This window comes from Triticum aestivum, chromosome 3B, assembly GCF_018294505.1.
Source record: "Triticum aestivum cultivar Chinese Spring chromosome 3B, IWGSC CS RefSeq v2.1, whole genome shotgun sequence".
Taxonomy (NCBI): Eukaryota; Viridiplantae; Streptophyta; class Magnoliopsida; order Poales; family Poaceae; genus Triticum; species Triticum aestivum.
In genome coordinates, this window is record NC_057801.1 from 618,576,599 (window position 1) to 618,599,134 (window position 22,536).

General features: G+C 47.2%; 1 protein-coding gene across 2 annotated transcripts; it reads right to left on the minus strand.

Moving 5' to 3' along the window:
• Positions 1-1,939: 1,939 nt before the first annotated feature.
• LOC123071297 (selT-like protein) lies at positions 1,940-5,864 on the minus strand. 2 transcript variants are annotated; one of them, XM_044494825.1, is made up of 4 exons: positions 5,569-5,864; positions 5,414-5,475; positions 2,721-3,036; positions 1,940-2,303 (listed from the first exon to the last, which is right to left on the minus strand). In XM_044494825.1, the coding sequence occupies exons 1-4, from the start codon at positions 5,749-5,751 to the stop codon at positions 2,139-2,141; spliced, it is 726 nt and encodes a 241-aa protein (XP_044350760.1). In that variant the 5' UTR covers positions 5,752-5,864; the 3' UTR covers positions 1,940-2,138. The 2 variants fall into 2 exon arrangements, with proteins under 2 accessions (XP_044350760.1, XP_044350759.1); XM_044494824.1 differs by having other exon boundaries at positions 5,414-5,484; positions 5,569-5,862.
• Positions 5,865-22,536: the final 16,672 nt, after the last annotated feature.

Below are 22,536 nucleotides of genomic sequence, written 5' to 3' on the forward strand. Positions count from 1 at the left end.
CCGATGATCCCGTTATCGGTATCGTTCTTCTTTTTCGTTGAAGTGTTCTGGCATCCCCGTGACGCAGTCACTTGTGTCTGGCCAGACGATGATGGATTCCGTCACACCGAGAGGACCCTAAGAATATCTCTCCATCGTCGGAGGAGCAAATCCCACTCTCGGGCTTTCCAGTCCCTTGTCAAACTTTCCGATGAACCCTTAAGTTGTTGTTATGATCACCTAGTTACAGATGACGTTTGAGCAACTCCAAAGTCCAACGTACGGTACGAAGTGACTAAGATACTCTATTGGTCTAACGAACTAAAACACATGCTAACACTCCGTATTATAACAACTGATTGACAATATTATCTCAAACTATAACAGACAAGATTTATGTCGATTTAATATGATCGTTCTTCTATGTCATATTCTTAATGTTATTTTAGGACTATCGTTACACTTAATGATATCCTGAGATCCGAAAAACATGATCACAAACAACACGAGCCAGTCTTAGAGGCAAGACCGCGAACCTATATTTTACACTTTATCATCTCACATGTGCACATGAGTTTTCCACTGAATCGCATATTCCAGAATCATAACAGTTATATCATGAAATATAAACTATTAATTATGAAAATGGAAATATAATAATATAATATTATTGCCTCTAGGTCATATTTCCAACACTGACGTGATGTACTACATGATAAAGGGACGACCATTTACGTACACACACCGTTGGATGAAACTGAATGGGCGGTATGTGTGGGACGACATGATCCGTTGAATTACTTGTTGGACATTGAATTTGAGACACTAGACTTATTTGCATGCTATGTATGAATGATTTATGTTATTTTTTTCAAACTTTGATGAATATCAGCCAGTTTATATGAATTTCATCCGCTAAGTCAAAACCCGGTTGAAATGTATGTAGGCAGTGTTGGATGGTCGTCTTCTCTATTCGTGTCCGCGGACTAATCTCACTGTGCGCGGACATATGTGAAAGAAAATTTATGGTTGGTGGTTGGACATGCCCTGAAGAGAAGCAGGCGTGGCCGCGTGGGGCTCTATGTTGGCTGACCAATAGCATCGAGGAAGAGGAAGCTTCCTCGAAATGTCTCTCGGCAGAAGTCCTTCCACCACCGTACGAACGTGCCCACCCCAACCACGCCCCCCACCCCCCATACACACAAACATATATTCCCCTCTCCTCCTCCTCCTCCTCGTATGCACCACCAAACAAAGTTTAACCGTGACCTATAAAGCCTCCCCTAGCTTGTGTTACCAAAACACCAGTGCTCTCTGACTCCGTGGTCACGGACAAAATGGCTGGCCTCGCCTCGAGAGCAGCCACCGTTCCTCGCCGCCTACTTTCTTCCTGAAAAGCCCCTTCTGCATTTTCCCGAATCCTGACCTCCACGAAAGCATCTGCGTTACGTTAGACATGTCTGTGAATTTCGCCCTATGCACATGTTATATAGAGCAGCTGGTCACGGTGGCACCCAACGACGACAAGGCAGAGATGAAGAAGAAGAAGCGGCAAAAGGCGATGAAAAGGAAGAAAGAAAAAGAAATGCAAAAGAAGAAAAGACTGAGGAAAAAGAGCAGGACAAAGGGAAAGAAGCCAACGCGTTTGACAATAATAAGAACAAGGGGGGTTTCTCCGTTTTCAGCCTTCATGTGCATGAAGATCTGAATGAATGCTTGTGATTCCCACGAAAATAAAGAATGAACGCTCGAGATACATATATACTCTTGCATATCAAAATAGAGTTGTACTCCCTCTGTAAAGTAATATATGATCTTTTAGATGACTACTTTATAGTGATCTAAAACATCTTATATTACAGATCAATCGCCGCATTAGCGCAACATCTTGTCAACTTGAAGTCTGGAACCAAACATCACATCAGGGGAACAAATACTGAAGGTTTTGTGCTACAGACCAGGAGCTGAAATTAGTTTCAACATTTAAGCAAATCATGGAGCTACAGTAGTCTGTGATAGTCATGAGAGATTTACAGTCATATCATGGTAAAACACCCTAAAATGTTATTTACAAACAGAAAAAGGTCATATATCCAAGAAGATCGAAGACATAGGCATGTGATTTGACCGTAAAACGTGGAACTTTCAATTGGTTCTGTCTATGTGGATACAGATAAATGGGCGTGGGTGCTCTCGACTTCATCGTCTAATACAAGTTCTTTTTCCAGATTTTTCCCAATTTGAGACTCTGATAATCTGTTGCCAATGAGCTCCCGTAGCTCGAACTCACTAGGAAACCTCTGCTCAGATAATTTTGAGAATACCTGAAAATGTGAAAAAGAAGTTCACTAGGATTAGCGTAATGGATCCAGAGGGGCTATCACAAGAATATCAGCTCTAAAGAACCTGGAAATACCAACACATTAAGCATAGGTACAATATAATCCTGAGAAAGATTTTTACATTCATATTCAGGGAACAAGTACCATTCCGGTCCACTTTTTGGGAATACAAGCAATCACTTATTCTAAAGCAGACTGGTATATGAATATTACTGACTAGATGATCCCACTACTTAGTTCATTCTCAGCTCAACGTTCCAGTAGCAACTAACCCAATAATCTAATATGATCGCTTGATTTATTCTAACACTACACCGTAACCGTAATGCACAATGAGTTGGACAATTTTCATAATGCAGGGCAATGAAGTGCAACAAAGGGTGTATCATAGAAACATACCAGTTGTCCATTGCAGTAAACTTCAAAGGCGCCAGAACTTTGTAGAAGAGACTGAGCAAAATTGCCAAACATCCAGACTGATGCCATGGTTCCAAACCTATTAGCACGCAGTGAGTAGTACCACGGAGGTGGTACCATTCCAAATCTAGGGAAAATCTGATCACCAGCCATTAATGTTGCTATTGCTCCAACTTGAACAAAAGGCACCATTTTGCCGAGGGCGCGTTTTGGGAAGGGTGGAGGGTAGTTTTCCAAGACGACATGAATCCCAGGAAATGAGGTATCCAGCATGCGCTTCATGGTCATCGCATTTCCCCTGCAGAATTTAGTTTGAAATTATACCATTGTCTGCATACTAATTCATAACAGAGACCACAAGACAATTTCACAAATACTCCCTCCTTAACATAATATAAGACGTTTTTTGACACCATGACAGTGTCAAAAAACGTCTTATATTATGTTACAGAGGAGTAATTAACAGAGTATGCTAGAAAAACAAAGTATGATGCTAAAGGGACTACATAGACATCATAAACGAAATTATAAAGACTTTACTCTGTAGGATTTTCATTAAACCATGTGGATAAGAACCTTTTGCTCCGACATACACAGAAACAACCGTGGGTTTAGCTTCATTTGTAAGGTCTAAAGAATATACATCCAGCATAGGCATTGCAAATCTTAATTGCATTTCTTTTTAGTTACATACAAGCTGTGATTAGCTGATTAGGAGACCAGAAAGAAATATTATGCAAGTCACCTCTAATCATTTTTTCGATATAATCGACAAATTTATATAGTTCGATATAATCGACAAATTTATATAGTTCTTGTTTCATCTTTTTTGCTTCTCTTAAACAAATAGTCGTGGAACTGATTTACTGTTTTATCTGCCTTGCAAAGCATATAATGACCCAGCAGCATAAATGGCTGCACATAAGGTCAGGAAGGAGTTGGAAGCATTCTGAAGTGGATAGATTATACTGACCCTAAGTTGCAATTCTTACATATATGAAGTTCACAAGGTACCAAACAGTAAGAATGAATGGGATAAAAATTTGCATTCTGGTTTAATAATTATAAACTGCGTATCTGTGGACATGGAAATTTTGGTATACATACAAAATAAACAGGAAAACTAGCTTCTCAAACTCCATGTGCAGTACTCTCTCTCTCTCAAGTCTCAACATTATTTATTCGCTTAAAACACACAGGAACATTATTTATTCGCTTAAAACACACAGGCAACACATGTAAAGGCAGTAGTCTCCAGGCCCTTATCGCTCATTTGAAAGTCAAAACACCAAATAGAGATTATCGTCAAAATATCTTACTTTTGGCCAAACTTAAGTGCAAAAGCCGAGCACGGTCCCGAAAAGTCATCCATCAAACTTCTCCACTCCAGTTGAAGATACAATAAAGTTATTTTCCCCAGACACTAATTTATTCAGTTATTTCAAAGCATTCGCTAACCTACCCCCATCATGACATGTATGGTAGACAGTTCGATGACGGGGCAGAAGGACTCGCCATAATAGATGGCGGGCTGCTGGGAGTAGCCATGAATGACGCAACAAGCCTTGTAGTGGATGAGAGAGCAGTCTGAATGGAATATGTGTTTACACACCCACTTACTAGGCTGGTGCCAGCCGGAGGAGAAACTAGTGTCCACTTATCGTTGTCAAGAATGGCACAGAGCTCCGCAAGCATAGCCTCTTTCCAGAGAGGATCAAGGAGAGCGCTATGGTAGTTCGAGTGAATGGAAGAAAAGGGTAGAGGTGGACACAACGGCGCAGATGAGCATGTGGTGAAGACCAGGAACAGCAGCTGCAGGAGCAGATATAGTGCGGGCAAGGGGGAGGTGGCCCGGCGCAGCTGCTTCTATGTGTGTGCGGGGGGGGGGGGGGGGGGGGGTATCTGGAGGGAGCAGCAGCAGCAGTCATCAAGGAGGGCACAAGAGGGGCAGAAATAGTGGTGCCGATAAAGTCTACAAGAAAGTAGAGCAGCTCGCTCGTGTCAGTGGAGAAGAGGGTGATAGCATAAAAGAAAATAGACTCATCAGGGTAGACGTGCTGAGAAATAATGACGAGATGAAATAGAGAGGTCGAGGCCGTTGTAGCCTTTGTGCGAGGCAGGATAACCAAGAAAGACACAAGCGGTGGATTGATGCGAGAGCTTGTTGGTTGGCACTGGCAGACAGGTTGGGGTACGACAGGCAGCCGAAAGCCCAAAAATTGTATGTCCACATAGACGCTGGTAGAGAATAGCAAAGCGGATGCAACTATTCCATCATGCTATAGAGAGTACATGTGTGACATACAAGGCAGGTACAATAACAAATCACGTGAGATTAGGGATTACAATCATGCAGTTAGGAAATAGGCAAACACTACAGAATATCTAGTGAACAATTTCGAGATTTTGAGATCTGAGCTCTCAACATCAGTCGAGCAAAGTGGAGCTCAGTCGACTGGCCGTCATGTGATGGGTGTTCTACACTAACCAAATTACACACATGGGCTTACTTTGGGGCCTCACAATTTGGACATTTGTGATGAAACGTTAGGTTTCAGTATGGTCAACGGCCAGAGTGTGTACCACAACCATCAGTTACGGTAAATAAATCTAACAAAATATCTTGGATTTGACCTCTGAATTTATCACCGAAGCAAGAGTATGTGTGGAATTACTTGTAGGAGCAGGACGCGCAGAACTTCAGCTCGACGGTGGTGCCGGAGCCAGGTCCATCCACCTGCGCCTCCTACGAAAAGGCACATGAGATCGTCCCGCCTCAGTCAGATCGGAAACCGAACTGGCACTGGATCCAGGAGAAGACTAGACTTACCGCCACCTGCGCGGAATCGGCGGCGTAGGGGGAGGAGTCGCCAGGCTGGAAGGCGCCGGAGGCCGGCTGGGGGTGGCGGTGGGGCTTGGGGGCCGCCGGCGGCTGCGGCGCGAAGAGCGTGACGACGTCGGAGCAGAAGAGGAGGATGGGGAGGCCCAGGAGCACGAGCTGCACGCGGTCCATGGCGGCTGCGCTCGCTGCGTCGCTCTGCTCTGCTCCGTCCTCCGCGGGGAAGAAGGAAGGACTCGACGACGACCGCCGCAGGAGGCTAGGAAGAATTTTGTGTGGCTCGCCGGGGTGGGCTTCCCTTGGGCCTGAACTGGCAGGCCGTCAGTGTCCATTGCTCATATCCTAGGCGGCCCGGAAAACAAGCTATTCATTTATATCCCTAATTTGTCTCAAAAAAAAATATATCCCTAAAAAAAGCTACTCCCTCCGTCCTAAAATAAGTGTCTTAAGCTTAGTATAAATTTATATTAGAGCTAGTACAAAGTTGAGACAGTTATTTTGGGACGGAGGGCTCATTTATTTTTCAAGAAGCCCTAAAAATATTGTTTTTCGAGAAACTTCGCATCTATTCGTTTACAATCATGATAATACAATAAACACCAGAAATAATAAATTTGCATTTAGATCTGTAGACCATATAAAGACAACTACAAGCATTGAATCGAGCCGAAGGTACGCCATCATCATTGCCCCTCCCTCGTTGGAGTCGGACAAACGTTGTTACGGTAGACGGTCGATAAGTTGTCATGCTAAGCACCAGAACAAGCGCACTAGAACAGCAGCTGCCGTCGTTGAAGAAAAGCGTAGATTAAAAGGATCCAACATGAAGACTATGTTGGACACACCATTAGAACAGGAGCTAAAGAATTTAGGGAGTCGATGTCGTCTCACCTTCCTAAGCAAGACACAAACTCTAATAAAACTATTTTTTTAAACGAAGCCCTCAAAGGCAATCATCACTTCCGTGTTGTTGCATTTTTCTTATCGGGAAAGATTGCCATCGTGGCAAGGATCGCGGTAACGTTGAAAATGAAATTGAAAACAAGCACCCTGAAAAAAATTTAAAACAAGACTGATGTAGGGTCGGAGCACAGATCTCGAGAATCCAAACGGCGACAAGGCCGCCCGGGTGCAGGACCTGTGCAGCAGCATGACGCCACTCGCTCGCTCTGCTCCTCCACATGATTCAGCTGCAACAGTGGCCCTGTTTGGATCACTATGTTAGAGTTAGTTTTAGTTAGTTGGGGCACAAATAACCCAAAAGTATCCAAACATGATGGGTTAGTTTGGGTTAGTTGAATCTAACCCACCCTAAAAAACTAGCCCACACTAGAGGAGCTTATTTGGGTTAGTTCTCTTGGACCCACTAGAAAAAATAGTAAAAAAAGTTACCCCTCCCATTCAAACAAGGTCCAAAATAGTCAAATGATTGAGAAAGAATATTTTATTATCAATCTAACCCTACCATCCAAACAGCTTTTTGGTTAGAGTTAGTGTAGAATTAGTTTAGAGTTAGAATCTAATTCTAACCTCTAACTGAATTAGAGTATCCAAACACTCGTCCGGGCAGTGGCAGCGTCAGCGTGATGGAGAAAAATGGTGGCCTCTTGCTGCAGGGAAGGTCTAATCAATCATTCGAGTTCGTCCGTCGTCTTAAATGGCGCCGGCCCGCCACTGTTGCTGTGGGCCGCGCCGGTCCGCGCCCGAATTCATCAGTCCGGCTGCAGCAATGGCGCGATAGCTCGCGTGTGAATGCAAGGTTGACTATATAAAACCAACAAGAATTGTCCGATCTCCCTGGCAGGAACAGTCGACCGCCTTTATGACGCACATGACCGGGTCGTGAAGCTCACTAGCCTCATCGTTCTCGGAGGAGCGAACGTGAGACGCATACACCGGCGCCCGTGCACGTACTACGAACCCAACACGTGACCAGTTCGCCATGCCGACCTCTGTGCCGTCCAAATGGCGAACCCACCGGCCCAGATCGCTGCCACGCCCCGGCGTTTCACTTAACAAGAGAAAAACAGGGGCAGCAGGGCAGGCACAATGATGATGGCATCCGAAGAAAAATGAGGCACGAAAGTGGAGCCCGGGCCACCCAGCCAGCGTTGCTTCTTTTGAGCGGATGGTAGGTACAGTTCAGAGAAGACTTTGCCGCCGCTCTCGGCAAAGATCCGCGATTCCATGGCTAGCAAGGTCAGTGGTTAGTTGGCTGTCACCTGCCGCGATCGGTGCAGCGCCGCGCCGTGCCGGGCCCCCCCTGTGCACAGCACCAGGCTTTGGCCGCTTCTCAGATTTGCAGGCAGGCGCGACCACCGAGCCCTCGCGTTCAACCACTGCCCAGAACGGCAACGATCTCATGCTCCCTCGTGTTCGACCCGCTGCTGTGCTGGCAGCGATCCATCGATCGACGGCGATTTCTCACGGTGGCTTTTTCAGAATTCACCTGTGCCGCGAGCAATCGGGCCCCCCGCCGCGCTGCTTTTAGCGGTTCTTCCCCGGGACGTCTCGCGGCTCACAGGTCGCATTCCATGGTGGAGCACCGTGCCTCCATCGATGGTCATCGAGCGGTCGCTGTCGCTGCCGCTGTTGCCGTCGGTCGTCGGATATGCACTGATCAATGGGAGGGCTGCAGCTGTTGCTTTGTCCCCCTGTGCTGCCCTGTGCGGTTTGGCGCTTCAGCTTTATCCATTCCAACCAAAACACGGGTCATCACTGCTATCTCGTTTTGAGAATTGCGTTTTTCTGAGAATTCCTACCTGAATTTTGGCACGGGGACGTTGGGATTTATGAGGAGAGGTTTCTAGTGGTGGTTGCAACCGCCAGCGGCTGCGTTGCGATGTGCAGTGCAGTGCACGCATCATTATATATACTGGCAAATACTCCGTATTAATACCACACGGGCACACGGCTGTCACAGTATCTAGCAGCCTCGGTGCGAACGGCAAGAGACCGTCGGAAGCAAATGAGCCAATTTTCAACTAGGCCACTTGCAAAGCATCAAACGCGACGTAACCAGGAATGGGCACGCGTAGTAGACAAACAGATATGATGAGGCTGCACTCCTGTAGCGAACACTTGAAAAAAAACTAAACTAAACCCGGAAATAGCATTATCGACACGGCTTGCAACATCCTTCTCGGCTGCGAACCAACCTGTGGTTGAGATGGTTAGGTGGATAGTGGTATCCCCAACCCACCAGGGTTCAAATCCTGGTGCTCGCATTATTCCTGGATTTATTCAGGATTTTCAGCGATGCGCTTTCAGTGAGAGGAGACGTTCCCGTCGACGACGAGGCGCCTACTGTGGTTTCGTAAATTTCAAGATGATATGCCGGCTCAGTCTCTCGGAGGTGCTCATAGAGGTAGGGTGTGCGTGTGTGCGTTCATAGGGGTGAGCGTATGCGCGTGTATATAAGCGCTTGTGTCTGTACTGATGCTAAAAAAAACATCCTCCTCGCCTGCCTCTTTTCGAAGACTTTTGTGGCATTTTTTTAAACGAGGCAAAAGATTTACCATTTTCATTGATTAAGAAGAAGAGAATTGCCCGGTTAATTGACGGAAAACCAGGTTAAAACCGATACAACTCAACCCACATGACATGGGCACCACCGGTCAACCTGGTCACCGACATGGGACACAAAGCTGCAAAGAAGAAAGGCATTCGCCGAGGAGTCGCAAGCGTCATCGTCATTACCGGTTGCCTCGAACGAGCGACTCCGACTTCACCATAGAGCTCCAACCTCGAAGCCAACCCGCAAACAGCTGCATAAAAGCCACGACGACACATGCCACCGGATGGCCACACGCGCAAGCAACCGACAACTCCGACTTTGACGACGAGCCTCACCAGGAAAATATGCAGGACTTGCACCGACCGTGCCCTAGGAGCACCTCAGACACGCTGGGAAGAACCGACTACCGAAATCCATGCCGCGACCCGAGTTCCTCTCGACGACATCATCGTTGACAAACAGAAACCAGCGCCCCGCCTTAGCAAACCACGCGGCGAAGATGCCGCCATCCATCAGTATCCCAGTCGTAGCAGGCTCCGAGACGATGCCCCCAAGGAGGAGGAAGACGCGAAGACGCCTCCATCGCCCGATCCAACAGATCTGAGGTCTCCCTCCACAGCCCAAGCCATGGGGAGGAGGAGCACACCTCCATGACGACGCTTCCAAGAAAGATCACGACACCCGCGGGCGCCGCCGTCGCCGGCTCCGAAGAAGGCCGAAGCAAAGATTTCTCCCGGAGATGCGCCGACCACCTACCTGTTGGGGAACGTAGTAATTTCAAAAATTTCCTACGCACACGCAAGATCATGGTGATGGCATAGCAACGAGAGGGGAGAGTGTTGTCCACGTACCCTCGTAGACCGTAAGCGGAAGCGTTATGACAACGCGGTTGATGTAGTCGTACGTCTTCACGATTCGACCGATCCAAGCACCGAACGTATGGCACCTCCGTGTTCAGCACACGTTCAGCTCGATGACGTTCCCCGGGCTCCAATCCAGCAAAGCGTCGGGGATGAGTTCCGTCAGCATGACGGCGTGGTGACGATGATGATGTTCTACCGGCGCAGGGCTTCGCCTAAACTCTGCGACGATATGACCGAGGTGGAATGTGGTGGAGGGGGGCACCGCATACGGCTAAGGAACGATCCGTAGATCAACTTGTGTGTCTATGGGGTGCCTCCCCCTCCGTATATAAAGGGGGAGAGGAGGAGGGGGCCGGCCAGGAGGGGAGGCGCGCCCTCGGGGGGGCAAACCTACTCCAAATAGGTTTGGCCCCCCTTTCCTATTAGGAGTAGGAGAGGGAAGGAAGAGAGGGGAGGGAAGAAGGAAAGGGGGGGCCTTCCCAATTCGGATTGGGCTTGGGGGGCGCGCCCCCTCCTTTGCTCCTTCTCCCTCCCTTCCACTAAGGCCCAATAAGGCCCATATACTTACCGGGGGGTTCCGGTAACCTCCCGGAACTCCGGTATAGTCCCAATCTCATCCGGAACCTTTCCGGTGTCCAAATATATCCGTCCAATATATCAATCTTTATGTCTCGACCATTTCGAGACTCCTCGTCATGTCCGTGATCACATCCGGTACTCCGAACAACCTTCGGTACATCAAAACTTATAAACTCATAATAAAACTGTCATCGTAACGTTAAGCGTGCGGATCCTACGGGTTCGAGAACTATGTAGACATGACCTAGAACTATTCTCGGTCAATAACCAATAGCGGAACCTGGATGTTCATATTGGTTCCTACATATTCTACGAAGATCTTTATCGGTCAAACCGCATAACAACATACGTTGTTCCCTTTGTCATCGGTATGTTACTTGCCCGAGATTCGATCGTCGGTATCCAATACCTAGTTCAATCTCGTTACCGGTAAGTCTCTTTACTCGTTCCGTAATACATCATTTCATAACTAACTCATTAGTTACAATGCTTGCAAGGCTTAGGTGATGAGTATTACTGAGAGGGCCCAAAGATACCTCTCCGACAATCGGAGTGACAAAACCTAATCTCGAATTATGCCAACTCAACATGTACCTTTGGAGACACCTGTAGAGCACCTTTATAATCACCCAATTACGTTGTGACGTTTGGTAGCACACAAAGTGTTCCTCCGGTAAACGGGAGTTGCACAATCTCATAGTTGCAGGAACTTTGTATAAGTCATGAAGAAAGCAATAGCAACATACTAAACGATCAAGTGCTAAGCTAACGGAATGGGTCAAGTCAATCACATCATTCTCCTAATGATGTGATCCCATTAATCAAATGACAACACATGCCTATGGTTAGGAAACATAACCATCTTTGATCAATGAGCTAGTTCAAGTAGAGGCATACTAGTGACACTATGTTTGTCTATGTATTCACACATGTATCATGTTTCCGGTTAATACAATTCTAGCATGAATAATAAACATTTATCATGATATGAGGAAATAAATAATAACTTTATTATTGCCTCTAGGGCATATTTCCTTCAGTCTCCCACTTGCACTAGAGTCAATAATCTAGATTACATAGTAATGATTCTAACACCCATGGAGTCTTGGTGCTGATCATGTTTTGCTCGTGAGAGAGGCTTAGTCAACGGGTCTGCAACATTCAGATCCGTATGTATCTTGCAAATCTCTATGTCTCCCACTTGGACTTGGTCCCGAATGGAATTGAAGCGTCTCTTGATGTGCTTGGTCCTCTTGTGAAATCTGGATTCCTTTGCCAAGGCAATTGCACCAGTATTGTCACAGAAGATCTTCATTGGTCCCGATGCACTAGGTACAACACCTAGATCGGAAATGAACTCCTTCATCCAGACTCCTTCATTTGCTGCTTCCGAAGCAGCTATGTACTCCGCTTCACATGTAGATCCCGCCACGACGCTTTGTTTAGAACTGCACCAACTTACAGCTCCACCGTTTAATAAAAATACGTATCCGGTTTGCGATTTAGAATCGTCCGGATCAGTGTCAAAGCTTGCATCGACGTAACCATTTACGACTAGCTCTTTGTCACCTCCATATATGAGAAACATATCCTTAGTCCTTTTCAGGTATTTCAGGATGTTCTTGACCGCTGTCCAGTGACCCACTCCTGGATTACTTTGGTACCTCCCTGCCAAACTAATAGCAAGGCACACATCAGGTCTGGTACACAGCATTGCATACATGATAGAGCCTATGGCTGAAGCATAGGGAACTCCTTTCATTTTCTCTCTATCTTCTGCAGTGGTCGGGCATTGAGTCTGACTCAACTTTATACCTTGTAATACAGGCAAGAACCCTTTCTTCGCCTGTTCCATATTGAACCTTTTCAATACTTTATCAAGGTACGTGCTTTGTGAAAGTCCAATCAAGCGTCTTGATCTATCTCTATAGATCTTAATGCCCAATATGTAAGCAGCTTCACCGAGGTCTTTCATTGAAAAACTTTTATTCAAGTATCCTTTTATGCTATCCAGAAATTCTATATCATTTCCAATCAACAATATGTCATCCACATATAATATTAGAAATGCTACAGAGCTCCCACTCACTTTCTTGTAAATACAGGCTTCTCCAAAAGTCTGTATAAAACCATATGCTTTGATCACACTATCAAAGCGTTTATTCCAACTCCGAGAGGCTTGCACCAGACCATAGATTGATCGCTGGAGCTTGCACACTTTGTTAGCTCCCTTAGGATCTACAAAACCCTCCGGTTGCATCATATACAACTCTTCTTCCAGAAATCCATTCAGGAATGCAGTTTTTACATCCATCTGCCAAATTTCATAATCATAAAATGCGGCAATCGCTAACATGATTCGGACAGACTTAAGCATCGCTACGGGTGAGAAAGTCTCATCGTAGTCAACCCCTTGAACTTGTCGAAAACCTTTCGCAACAAGTCGAGCTTTATAGACAGTTACATTACCGTCAGCGTCAGTCTTCTTCTTAAAAATCCATTTATTCTCAATGGCTTGCCGATCATCGGGCAAGTCAACCAAAGTCCATACTTTGTTCTCATACATGGATCCCATCTCAGATTTCATGGCCTCTAGCCATTTTGCGGAATCTGGGCTCATCATCGCTTCCTCATAGTTCGTAGGTTCATCATGGTCAAGTAACATGACTTCCAGAACAGGATTACCGTACCACTCTGGTGCGGATCTTACTCTGGTAGACCTACGAGGTTCAGTAGACACTTGATCTGAAGTTTCATGATCAATATCATTAGCTTCCTCACTAATTGGTGTATTTGTCACAGGAACTGATTTCTGTGATGAACTACTTTCCAATAAGGGAGCAGGTACCGTTACCTCATCAAGTTCTACTTTCCTCCCACTCACTTCTTTCGAGAGAAACTCCTTCTCTAGAAAGGATCCATTCTTAGCAACGAATGTCTTGCCTTCGGATCTGTGATAGAAGGTGTACCCAACAGTCTCTTTTGGGTATCCTATGAAGACACATTTCTCCGATTTGGGTTCGAGCTTATCTGGTTGAAGTTTCTTCACATAAGCATCGCAGCCCCAAACTTTAAGAAACGACAACTTTGGTTTCTTGCCAAACCACAGTTCATAAGGCGTCGTCTCAACGGATTTAGATGGTGCCCTATTTAATGTGAATGCAGCCGTCTCTAAAGCATAACCCCAAAACGATAGCGGTAAATCAGTAAGAGACATCATAGATCGCACCATATCTAGTAAAGTACGATTACGACGTTCGGACACACCATTTCTTTGTGGTGTTCCAGGTGGCGTGAGTTGCGAAACTATTCCGCATTGTTTCAAATGTAAACCAAACTCGTAACTCAAATATTCTCCTCCACGATCAGATCGTAGAAACTTTATTTTCTTGTTACGATGATTTTCCACTTCACTCTGAAATTCTTTGAACTTTTCAAATGTTTCAGACTTGTGCTTCATTAAGTAGATATACCCATATCTGCTCAAATCATCTGTGAAGGTGAGAAAATAACGATATCCGCCACGAGCTTCAACATTCATCGGACCACATACATCTGTATGTATGATTTCCAACAAATCTGTTGCTCTCTCCATAGTACCGGAGAACGGTGTTTTAGTCATCTTGCCCATGAGGCACGGTTCGCAAGTACCAAGTGATTCATAATCAAGTGATTCCAAAAGTCCATCAGTATGGAGTTTCTTCATGCGCTTTACACCGATATGACCTAAACGGCAGTGCCACAAATAAGTTGCACTATCATTATCAACTCTGCATCTTTTGGCTTCAACATTATGAATATGTGTATCACTAATATCGAGATTCAATAAAAATAGACCACTCTTCAAGGGTGCATGACCATAAAAGATATTACTCATATAAATAGAACAACCATTATTCTCTGATTTAAATGAATAACCGTCTCGCATCAAACAAGATCCAGATATAATGTTCATGCTCAACGCTGGCACCAAATAACAATTATTCAGGTCTAAAACTAATCCCGAAGGTAGATGTAGAGGTAGCGTGCCGACTGCGATCACATCGACTTTGGAACCGTTTCCCACGCGCATCGTCACCTCGTCCTTGGCCAGTGCTCGCTTATTCCGTAGTCCCTGTTTCGAGTTGCAAATATTAGCAACAGAACCAGTATCAAATACCCAGGTGCTACTACGAGCTCTAGTTAGGTACACATCAATAACATGTATATCACATATACCTTTGTTCACTTTGCCATCCTTCTTATCCGCCAAATACTTGGGGCAGTTCCGCTTCCAGTGACCAGTCTGCTTGCAGTAGAAGCACTCAGTTTCAGGCTTAGGTCCAGACTTGGGTTTCTTCTCTTGAGCAGCAACTTGCTTGCTGTTCTTCTTGAAGTTCCCCTTCTTCTTCCCTTTGCCCTTTTTCTTGAAACTAGTGGTCTTGTTGACCATCAACACTTGATGCTCCTTCTTGATTTCTACCTCCGCAGCCTTTAGCATTGCGAAGAGCTCGGGAATTGTCTTGTTCATCCCTTGCATATTATAGTTCATCACAAAGCTTTTGTAGCTTGGTGGCAGTGATTGGAGAATTCTGTCAATGACGCTATCATCTGGAAGATTAACTCCCAGTTGAATCAAGTGATTATTATACCCAGACATTTTGAGTATATGCTCACTGACAGAACTATTCTCCTCCATCTTGCAGCTGTAGAACTTATTGGAGACTTCATATCTCTCAATCCGGGCATTTGCTTGAAATATTAACTTCAACTCCTGGAACATCTCATATGCTCCATGACGTTCAAAACGTCGTTGAAGACCCGGTTCTAAGCCGTAAAGCATGGCACACTGAACTATAGAGTAGTCATCAGCTTTGCTCTGCCAGACGTTCACAACATCTGGTGTTGCTCCTGCAGCAGGCCTGGCACCCAGCGGTGCTTCCAGGACGTAATTCTTCTGTGCAGCAATGAGGATAATCCTCAAGTTACGGACCCAGTCCGTGTAATTGCTACCATCATCTTTCAACTTTGCTTTCTCAAGGAACGCATTAAAATTCAACGGAACAACAGCACGAGCCATCTATCTACAACAAACATAGACAAGCAAAATACTATCAGGTACTAAGTTCATGATAAATTTAAGTTCAATTAATCATATTATTTAAGAACTCCCACTTAGACAGACATCTCTCTAGTCATCTAAGTGATCACGTGATCCAAATCAACTAAACCATAACCGATCATCACGTGAGATGGAGTAGTTTTCAATGGTGAACATCTCTATGTTGATCATATCTACTATATGATTCACGCTCGACCTTTCGGTCTCCGTGTTCCGAGGCCATATCTGCATATGCTAGGCTCGTCAAGTTTAACCTGAGTATTCTGCGTGTGCAAAACTGGCTTGCACCCGTTGTAGATGGACGTAGAGCTTATCACACCCGATCATCACGTGGTGTCTGGGCACGACGAACTTTGGCAACGGTGCATACTCAGGGAGAACACTTCTTGATAATTTTTAGTGAGAGATCATCTTAAAATGCTACCGTCAATCAAAGCAAGATAAGATGCATAAAGGATAAACATCACATGCAATCAATATAAGTGATATGATATGGCCATCATCATCTTGTGCTTGTGATCTCCATCTCCGAAGCACCATCGTGATCACCATCGTCACCGGCGCGACACCTTGATCTCCATCGTAGCATCGTTGTCGTTTACGCCATCTATTGCTTCTACGACTATCGCTACCGCTTAGTGATAAAGTAAAGCAATTACAGGGCGTTTGCATTTCATACAATAAAGCGACAACCATATGGCTCCTGCCAGTTGCCGATAACTTCGGTTACAAAACATGATCATTTCATACAATAAAATATAGCATCACGTCTTGGCCATATCACATCACAACATGCCCTGCAAAAACAAGTTAGACGTCCTCTACTTTGTTGTTGCAAGTTTTACGTGGCTGCTACGGGCTGAGCAAGAACCGTTCTTACCTACGCATCAAAACCACAACGATAGTTTGTCAAGTTGGTGCTGTTTTAACCTTCGCAAGGACCGGGCGTAGCCACACTCGGTTCAACTAAAGTTGGAGAAACTGACACCCGCTAGTCACCTGTGTGCAAAGCACGGCGGTAAAACCAGTCTCGCGTAAGCGTACGCGTAATGTCGGTCCGGGCCGCTTCATCCAACAATACCGCCGAACCAAAGTATGACATGCTGGTAAGCAGTATGACTTGTATCGCCCACAACTCACTTGTGTTCTACTCGTGCATATAACATCAACGCATAAAACCTAGGCTCGGATGCCACTGTTGGGGAACGTAGTAATTTCAAAATTTCCTACGCACACGCAAGATCATGGTGATGGCATAGCAACGAGAGGGGAGAGTGTTGTCCATGTACCCTCGTAGACTGTAAGCGGAAGCGTTATGACAACGCGGTTGATGTAGTCGTACGTCTTCACGATTCGACCGATCCAAGCACCGAACGTACGGCACCTCCGTGTTCAGCACACGTTCAGCTCGATGACGTTCCCCGGGCTCCAATCCAGCAAAGCGTCGGGGATGAGTTCCGTCAGCACGACGGCGTGGTGACGATGATGATGTTCTACCGGCGCAGGGCTTCGCCTAAACTCTGCGACGATATGACCGAGGTGGAATATGGTGGAGGGGGGCACCGCACACGGCTAAGGAACGATCCGTAGATCAACTTGTGTGTCTATGGGGTGCCCCCCTCCGTATATAAAGGGGGAGAGGAGGAGGGGGCCGGCCAAGAGGGGAGGCGCGCCCTAGGGGGGGCAAACCTACTCCAAGTAGGTTTGGCCCCCCTTTCCTATTAGGAGTAGGAGAGGGAAGGAAGAGAGGGGAGGGAAGAAGGAAAGGGGGGGGCGGCCCCCTCCCAATTCGGATTGGGCTTGGGGGGGCGCGCCCCCTCCTTTGCTCCTTCTCCCTCCCTTCCACTAAGGCCCAATAAGGCCCATATACTTACTCGGGGGTTCCGGTAACCTCCCGGAACTCCGGTATAGTCCCAATCTCATCCGGAACCTTTCCGGTGTCCAAATATATCCGTCCAATATATCAATCTTTATGTCTCGACCATTTCGAGACTCCTCGTCATGTCCGTGATCACATCCGGTACTCCGAACAACCTTCGGTACATCAAAACTTATAAACTCATAATAAAACTGTCATCGTAACGTTAAGCGTGCGGACCCTACGGGTTCGAGAACTATGTAGACATGACCTAGAACTATTCTCGGTCAATAACCAATAGCGGAACCTGGATGTTCATATTGGTTCCTACATATTCTACGAAGATCTTTATCGGTCAAACCGCATAACAACATACGTTGTTCCCTTTGTCATCGGTATGTTACTTGCCCGAGATTCGATCGTCGGTATCCAATACCTAGTTCAATCTCGTTACCGGTAAGTCTCTTTACTCGTTCCGTAATACATCATTTCATAACTAACTCATTAGTTACAATGCTTGCAAGGCTTAGGTGATGAGTATTACTGAGAGGGCCCAAAGATACCTCTCCGACAATCGGAGTGACAAAACCTAATCTCGAATTATGCCAACTCAACATGTACCTTTGGAGACACCTGTAGAGCACCTTTATAATCACCCAATTACGTTGTGACGTTTGGTAGCACACAAAGTGTTCCTCCGGTAAACGGGAGTTGCACAATCTCATAGTTGTAGGAACTTTGTATAAGTCATGAAGAAAGCAATAGCAACATACTAAACGATCAAGTGCTAAGCTAACGGAATGGGTCAAGTTAATCACATCATTCTCCTAATGATGTGATCCCATTAATCAAATGACAACACATGTCTATGGTTAGGAAACATAACCATCTTTGATCAATGAGCTAGTTCAAGTAGAGGCATACTAGTGACACTATGTTTGTCTATGTATTCACACATGTATCATGTTTCCGGTTAATACAATTCTAGCATGAATAATAAACAATTTATCATGATATGAGGAAATAAATAATAACTTTATTATTGCCTCTAGGGCATATTTCCTTCACTACCACCACCAACCGCCGCCCACCCGCCACCACCTACTAAGGCCGACCTCATTTTGGCAACGGGATCCCACGATCCACCGCGACCAGACACGCACCACCCCGTGGCCGAAGCCGCCGTCCACCACTGCAGCACCACCGTGGCCACCACCACCGCAACAACCAATGCCGCATCGCGAAGCACAACACCCAGATTGATGCACCTCGCACCAGATCCAAACAAAGCTGCACAAGCGAAGCAGCAGAGCAGCGAGTAGGTAGTCCCTCCACAGCACACCTCGCACCCCAGAGAAGCCCACCCGCCACGCTCAGCCGGTCACCACACCCGCCATGCGCCTGCCGCCGTCGCGCCCGGCTAGTCATCGCGTCCCACGTGCACAGCCGGATCCAAGCTGCTGCCGCGCGCACGCCATCCACGCCCTAGCCACGCTAGAGCCCGGATCGAGGCCGCCGCCCCGGCGTCCCATCCGTCGTCCGCAGTCGATGCTAGATGCGCCCCGCCGAGCCATCACCCCATGGCGCCAGAGCCGCCTCTGCAGGCCGGCCACGCCTGCACACCACCAGATCCGGGCGCGAGGGTCCCGGATCCACTGCCCCCGCCGGAGGAGAGGAGCTCCAGCCCGCCGGCGAAGAGCTCGCGACGACCATGCACCGGCGCTGCACGAGCTAGCCACGGGCCACCCGCGCCCTGGAGAAGAAGCCCCGTCGCCGCCGCTGCCACACGGGCTTTGCCCAATAGCGCATCCCGGCGGCGGCGAGGGGGGAAGACGACGGCGGAAGCGGCTGTTGGTGGTGGTTTGGGTCGCCGCCCGTGTCGCTCGTAAGGAGCGACGCGGGGGCCCGAGTAGCAGATGTCCCTTTTGTGGCATTGGGTGCTCTAGTGGATTGGTTCTTGTTTTTCGATTGCACGTTGTTACGGCAGCTCCAATAGTTTTCCTAAAAAACTTCTGGTAAAACATGTTTTATGGGATGACTGTGATTTTTAAGAAAAATCGTCCGGGAGCAACTTTTCTCAGTTCCCGGGGCCCAAAATTGAATGTAAATTAAAACAATTAGGTCCATAATCTAATTATTTTATTGCTAGGGCCCACCTGTCAGTGGCCCATCGGGGACGACGACGCGGGCGCCTGGTACAGAGGCTCGCCGACGATGACATGTGCTTGCCTCCGGCCATATCCTGTCGTGCAGGGGTCAGTACATCATGCCGCAGGGGAGGTAGCAGGAGGACGCAACTATTGTCTTCGACGTCTACATGATGTCTTCTCACAGAGACGGCGCGGCCAATTGGCAAGGAAGGGAGTAGGCGGTCGCTGGCAGCACAGCGGGAGCGGGGCAGGGAGGATGTTACAGGATCATTGGGTTGAGCGGCCTGCAACAACGGTGCGCCTGCCCGGCGGCACAATGAAGGTGCGGGAGTGGAGGACGCCTGGCTGGAGCGGTCTACAATGGCGGCGCGCCGGAGGTGCGAGGGTGAAGGACGCCGAGGCAGGACGACCTGCGGCGGTGGCCCGACAGAGGCGCAACTGCGGGCGGTGATACGTCTCAAACGTATCTATAATTTTTGATTGTTCCATGCTATTATATTACCTGTTTTGGATGTTTATGGGCTTTATTATACACTTTTATATTATTTCTGGGACTAACCTATTAACTGGAGGCCCAGCCCAAATTGTTGTTTTTTTTGCCTATTTCAGTGTTTCGCAGAAAAGAAATATTAAACGGAGTCCAAACGGAATGAAACCTTTGGGAGAGTTATTTTTGGAACAAACGCAATTCAGGAGACTTTGATTGGACGTCAAGAAGTAAACAAGGAAGCCACGAGGCAGGAGGGCGCGCCCCCCACCCTCGTGGGCCCCTCATGGCTCCCCTGACCGACTTCCTTCGCCTATATATACTTGCATACCCTGAAAACATCCAGGAGCACCACGAAACCCTATTTCCACCGCCGCAACCTTCTGTACCAGTGAGATCCCATCTTGGAGCCTTTTCCGACGATCTGCTGGAGGGGGAATCGATCACGGAGGGCTTCTACATCAACGCCAAAGCCTCTCCGATGAAGTGTGAGTAGTTTACCACAGACCTTCGGGTCCATAGTTATTAGCTAGATGGCTTCTTCTCTCTCTTTGAATCTCAGTACAAAGTTCTCCTCGATCTTCTTGGATATCTATTCGATGTAACTCTTTTTGCGGTGTGTTTGTCAAGATCCGATGAATTGTGGGTTTATGATCAATTTTATATATGAGAAATATTTGAATCTCCTCTGAATTCTTTTATGTATGATTGGTTATCTTTGCAAGTCTCTTCGAATTATCAGTTTGGATTGGCCTACTAGTGTTGGAGAACGTTGCAGAAAAAAAAAATCTACATTTCACCAAGATCAATCTATGAGTTCATCTAGCAACGAGAGAGAGGAGTGCATCTACATACCCTTGTAGATCGCGAGCGGAAGCGTTCAAGAGAACAGGGTTGAGGGAGTCGTACTCGTCATGATCCAAATCACCGATGATCCTAGTGCTGAACGGATAGCACCTCCCCGTTCAACACACATACGGTTGGGGAAGACGTCTCCTCCTTGTTGATCCAGCAAGGGGGAAGGAGAGGTTGATGGAGATCCAGCGGCACGATGGCGTGGTGGTGGATGCAGCAGTGATCTCAGCAGGGCTTCGCCAAGCTTCTACGAGAGGGAGAGGTGTAGCAGAGGGAGAGGGAGGCGCCAAGAGCATGGGTGCGGCTGCCCTCCCTCCCCCCTCTTTATATAGGGCCCCTAGGGGGGCGCCGTCCCTAGGAGATGCAATCTCCAAGGGGGGGCGGCGGCCAGGGGGGAAACTTGCCCCCCAAGCCAGGTGGAGGCGCCCCCACCCCTAGGGTTCCAACCCTAGGCGCAGGAAGGGGGCCAAGGGGGGCGCACCAGCCCACCAGGGGCTGGTTCCCCTACCACTCCAGCCCATGGGGCCCTCCGGGATAGGTGGCCCCACCCGGTGGACCCCCGGGACCCTTCCGGTGGTCCCGGTACAATACCGGTAACCCCCGAAACTTTCCCGATGGCCGAAACCCGACTTCCTATATATAATTCTTTACCTCCGGACCATTCCGGAACTCCTCGTGACATCCGGGATCTCATCCGGGACTCCGAACAACTTTCATGTTACTGCATACTAATATCTCTACAACCCTAGCGTCACCAAACCTTAAGTGTGTAGACCCTACGGGTTCGGGAGACACGCAGACATGACCGAGACAACTCTCCGGTCAATAACCAACAGCGGGATCTGGATACCCGTGTTGGCTCCCACATGCTCCTCGATGATCTCATCGGATGAACCACGATGTCGAGGATTCAAGCAACCCCGTATACAATTCCCTTTGTCAATCGGTACGTTACTTGCCCGAGATTTGATCATCGGTATCCCAATACCTTGTTCAATCTCGTTACCGGCAAGTCACTTTACTCGTACCGTAATGCATGATCCCGTGACCAAACACTTGGTCACATTGATCTCATTATGATGATGCATTACCGAGTGGGCCCAAAGATACCTCTCCGTCATACGGAGTGACAAATCCTAGTCTCGATCCGTGCCAACCCAACAAACACTTTCGGGGATACCTGTAGTGTACCTTTATAGTCACCCAGTTACGTTGTGACGTTTGGTACACCCAAAGCACTCCTACGATATCCGGGAGTTACACGATCTCATGGTCTAAGGAAAAGATACTTGACATTGGAAAAGCTCTAGCAAACGAACTACACGATCTTGTGCTATGCTTAGGATTGGGTCTTGTCCATCACATCATTCTCCTAATGATGTGATCCTGTTATCAATGACATCCAATGTCCATAGTCAGGAAACCATGACTATCAGTTGATCAACGAGCTAGTCAACTAGAGGCTTACTAGGGACATGTTGTGGTCTATGTATTCACACATCGATTACGATTTCCAGATAACACAATTATAGCATGAATAACAGATAAT

Coding starts and splice junctions, on each gene's coding strand:
- LOC123071297 (XM_044494824.1), bottom strand. CDS start 5,751: ATGGACCGCGTGCAGCTCGTGCTCCTGGGCCTCCCCATCCTCCTCTTC. Junction 5,485..5,568: donor CCGATTCCGCGCAGGTGGCG/GTAAGTCTAGTC, acceptor GCCTTTTCGTAG/GAGGCGCAGGTGGATGGACC. Junction 2,304..2,720: donor TTTACTGCAATGGACAACTG/GTATGTTTCTAT, acceptor TCACATTTTCAG/GTATTCTCAAAATTATCTGA.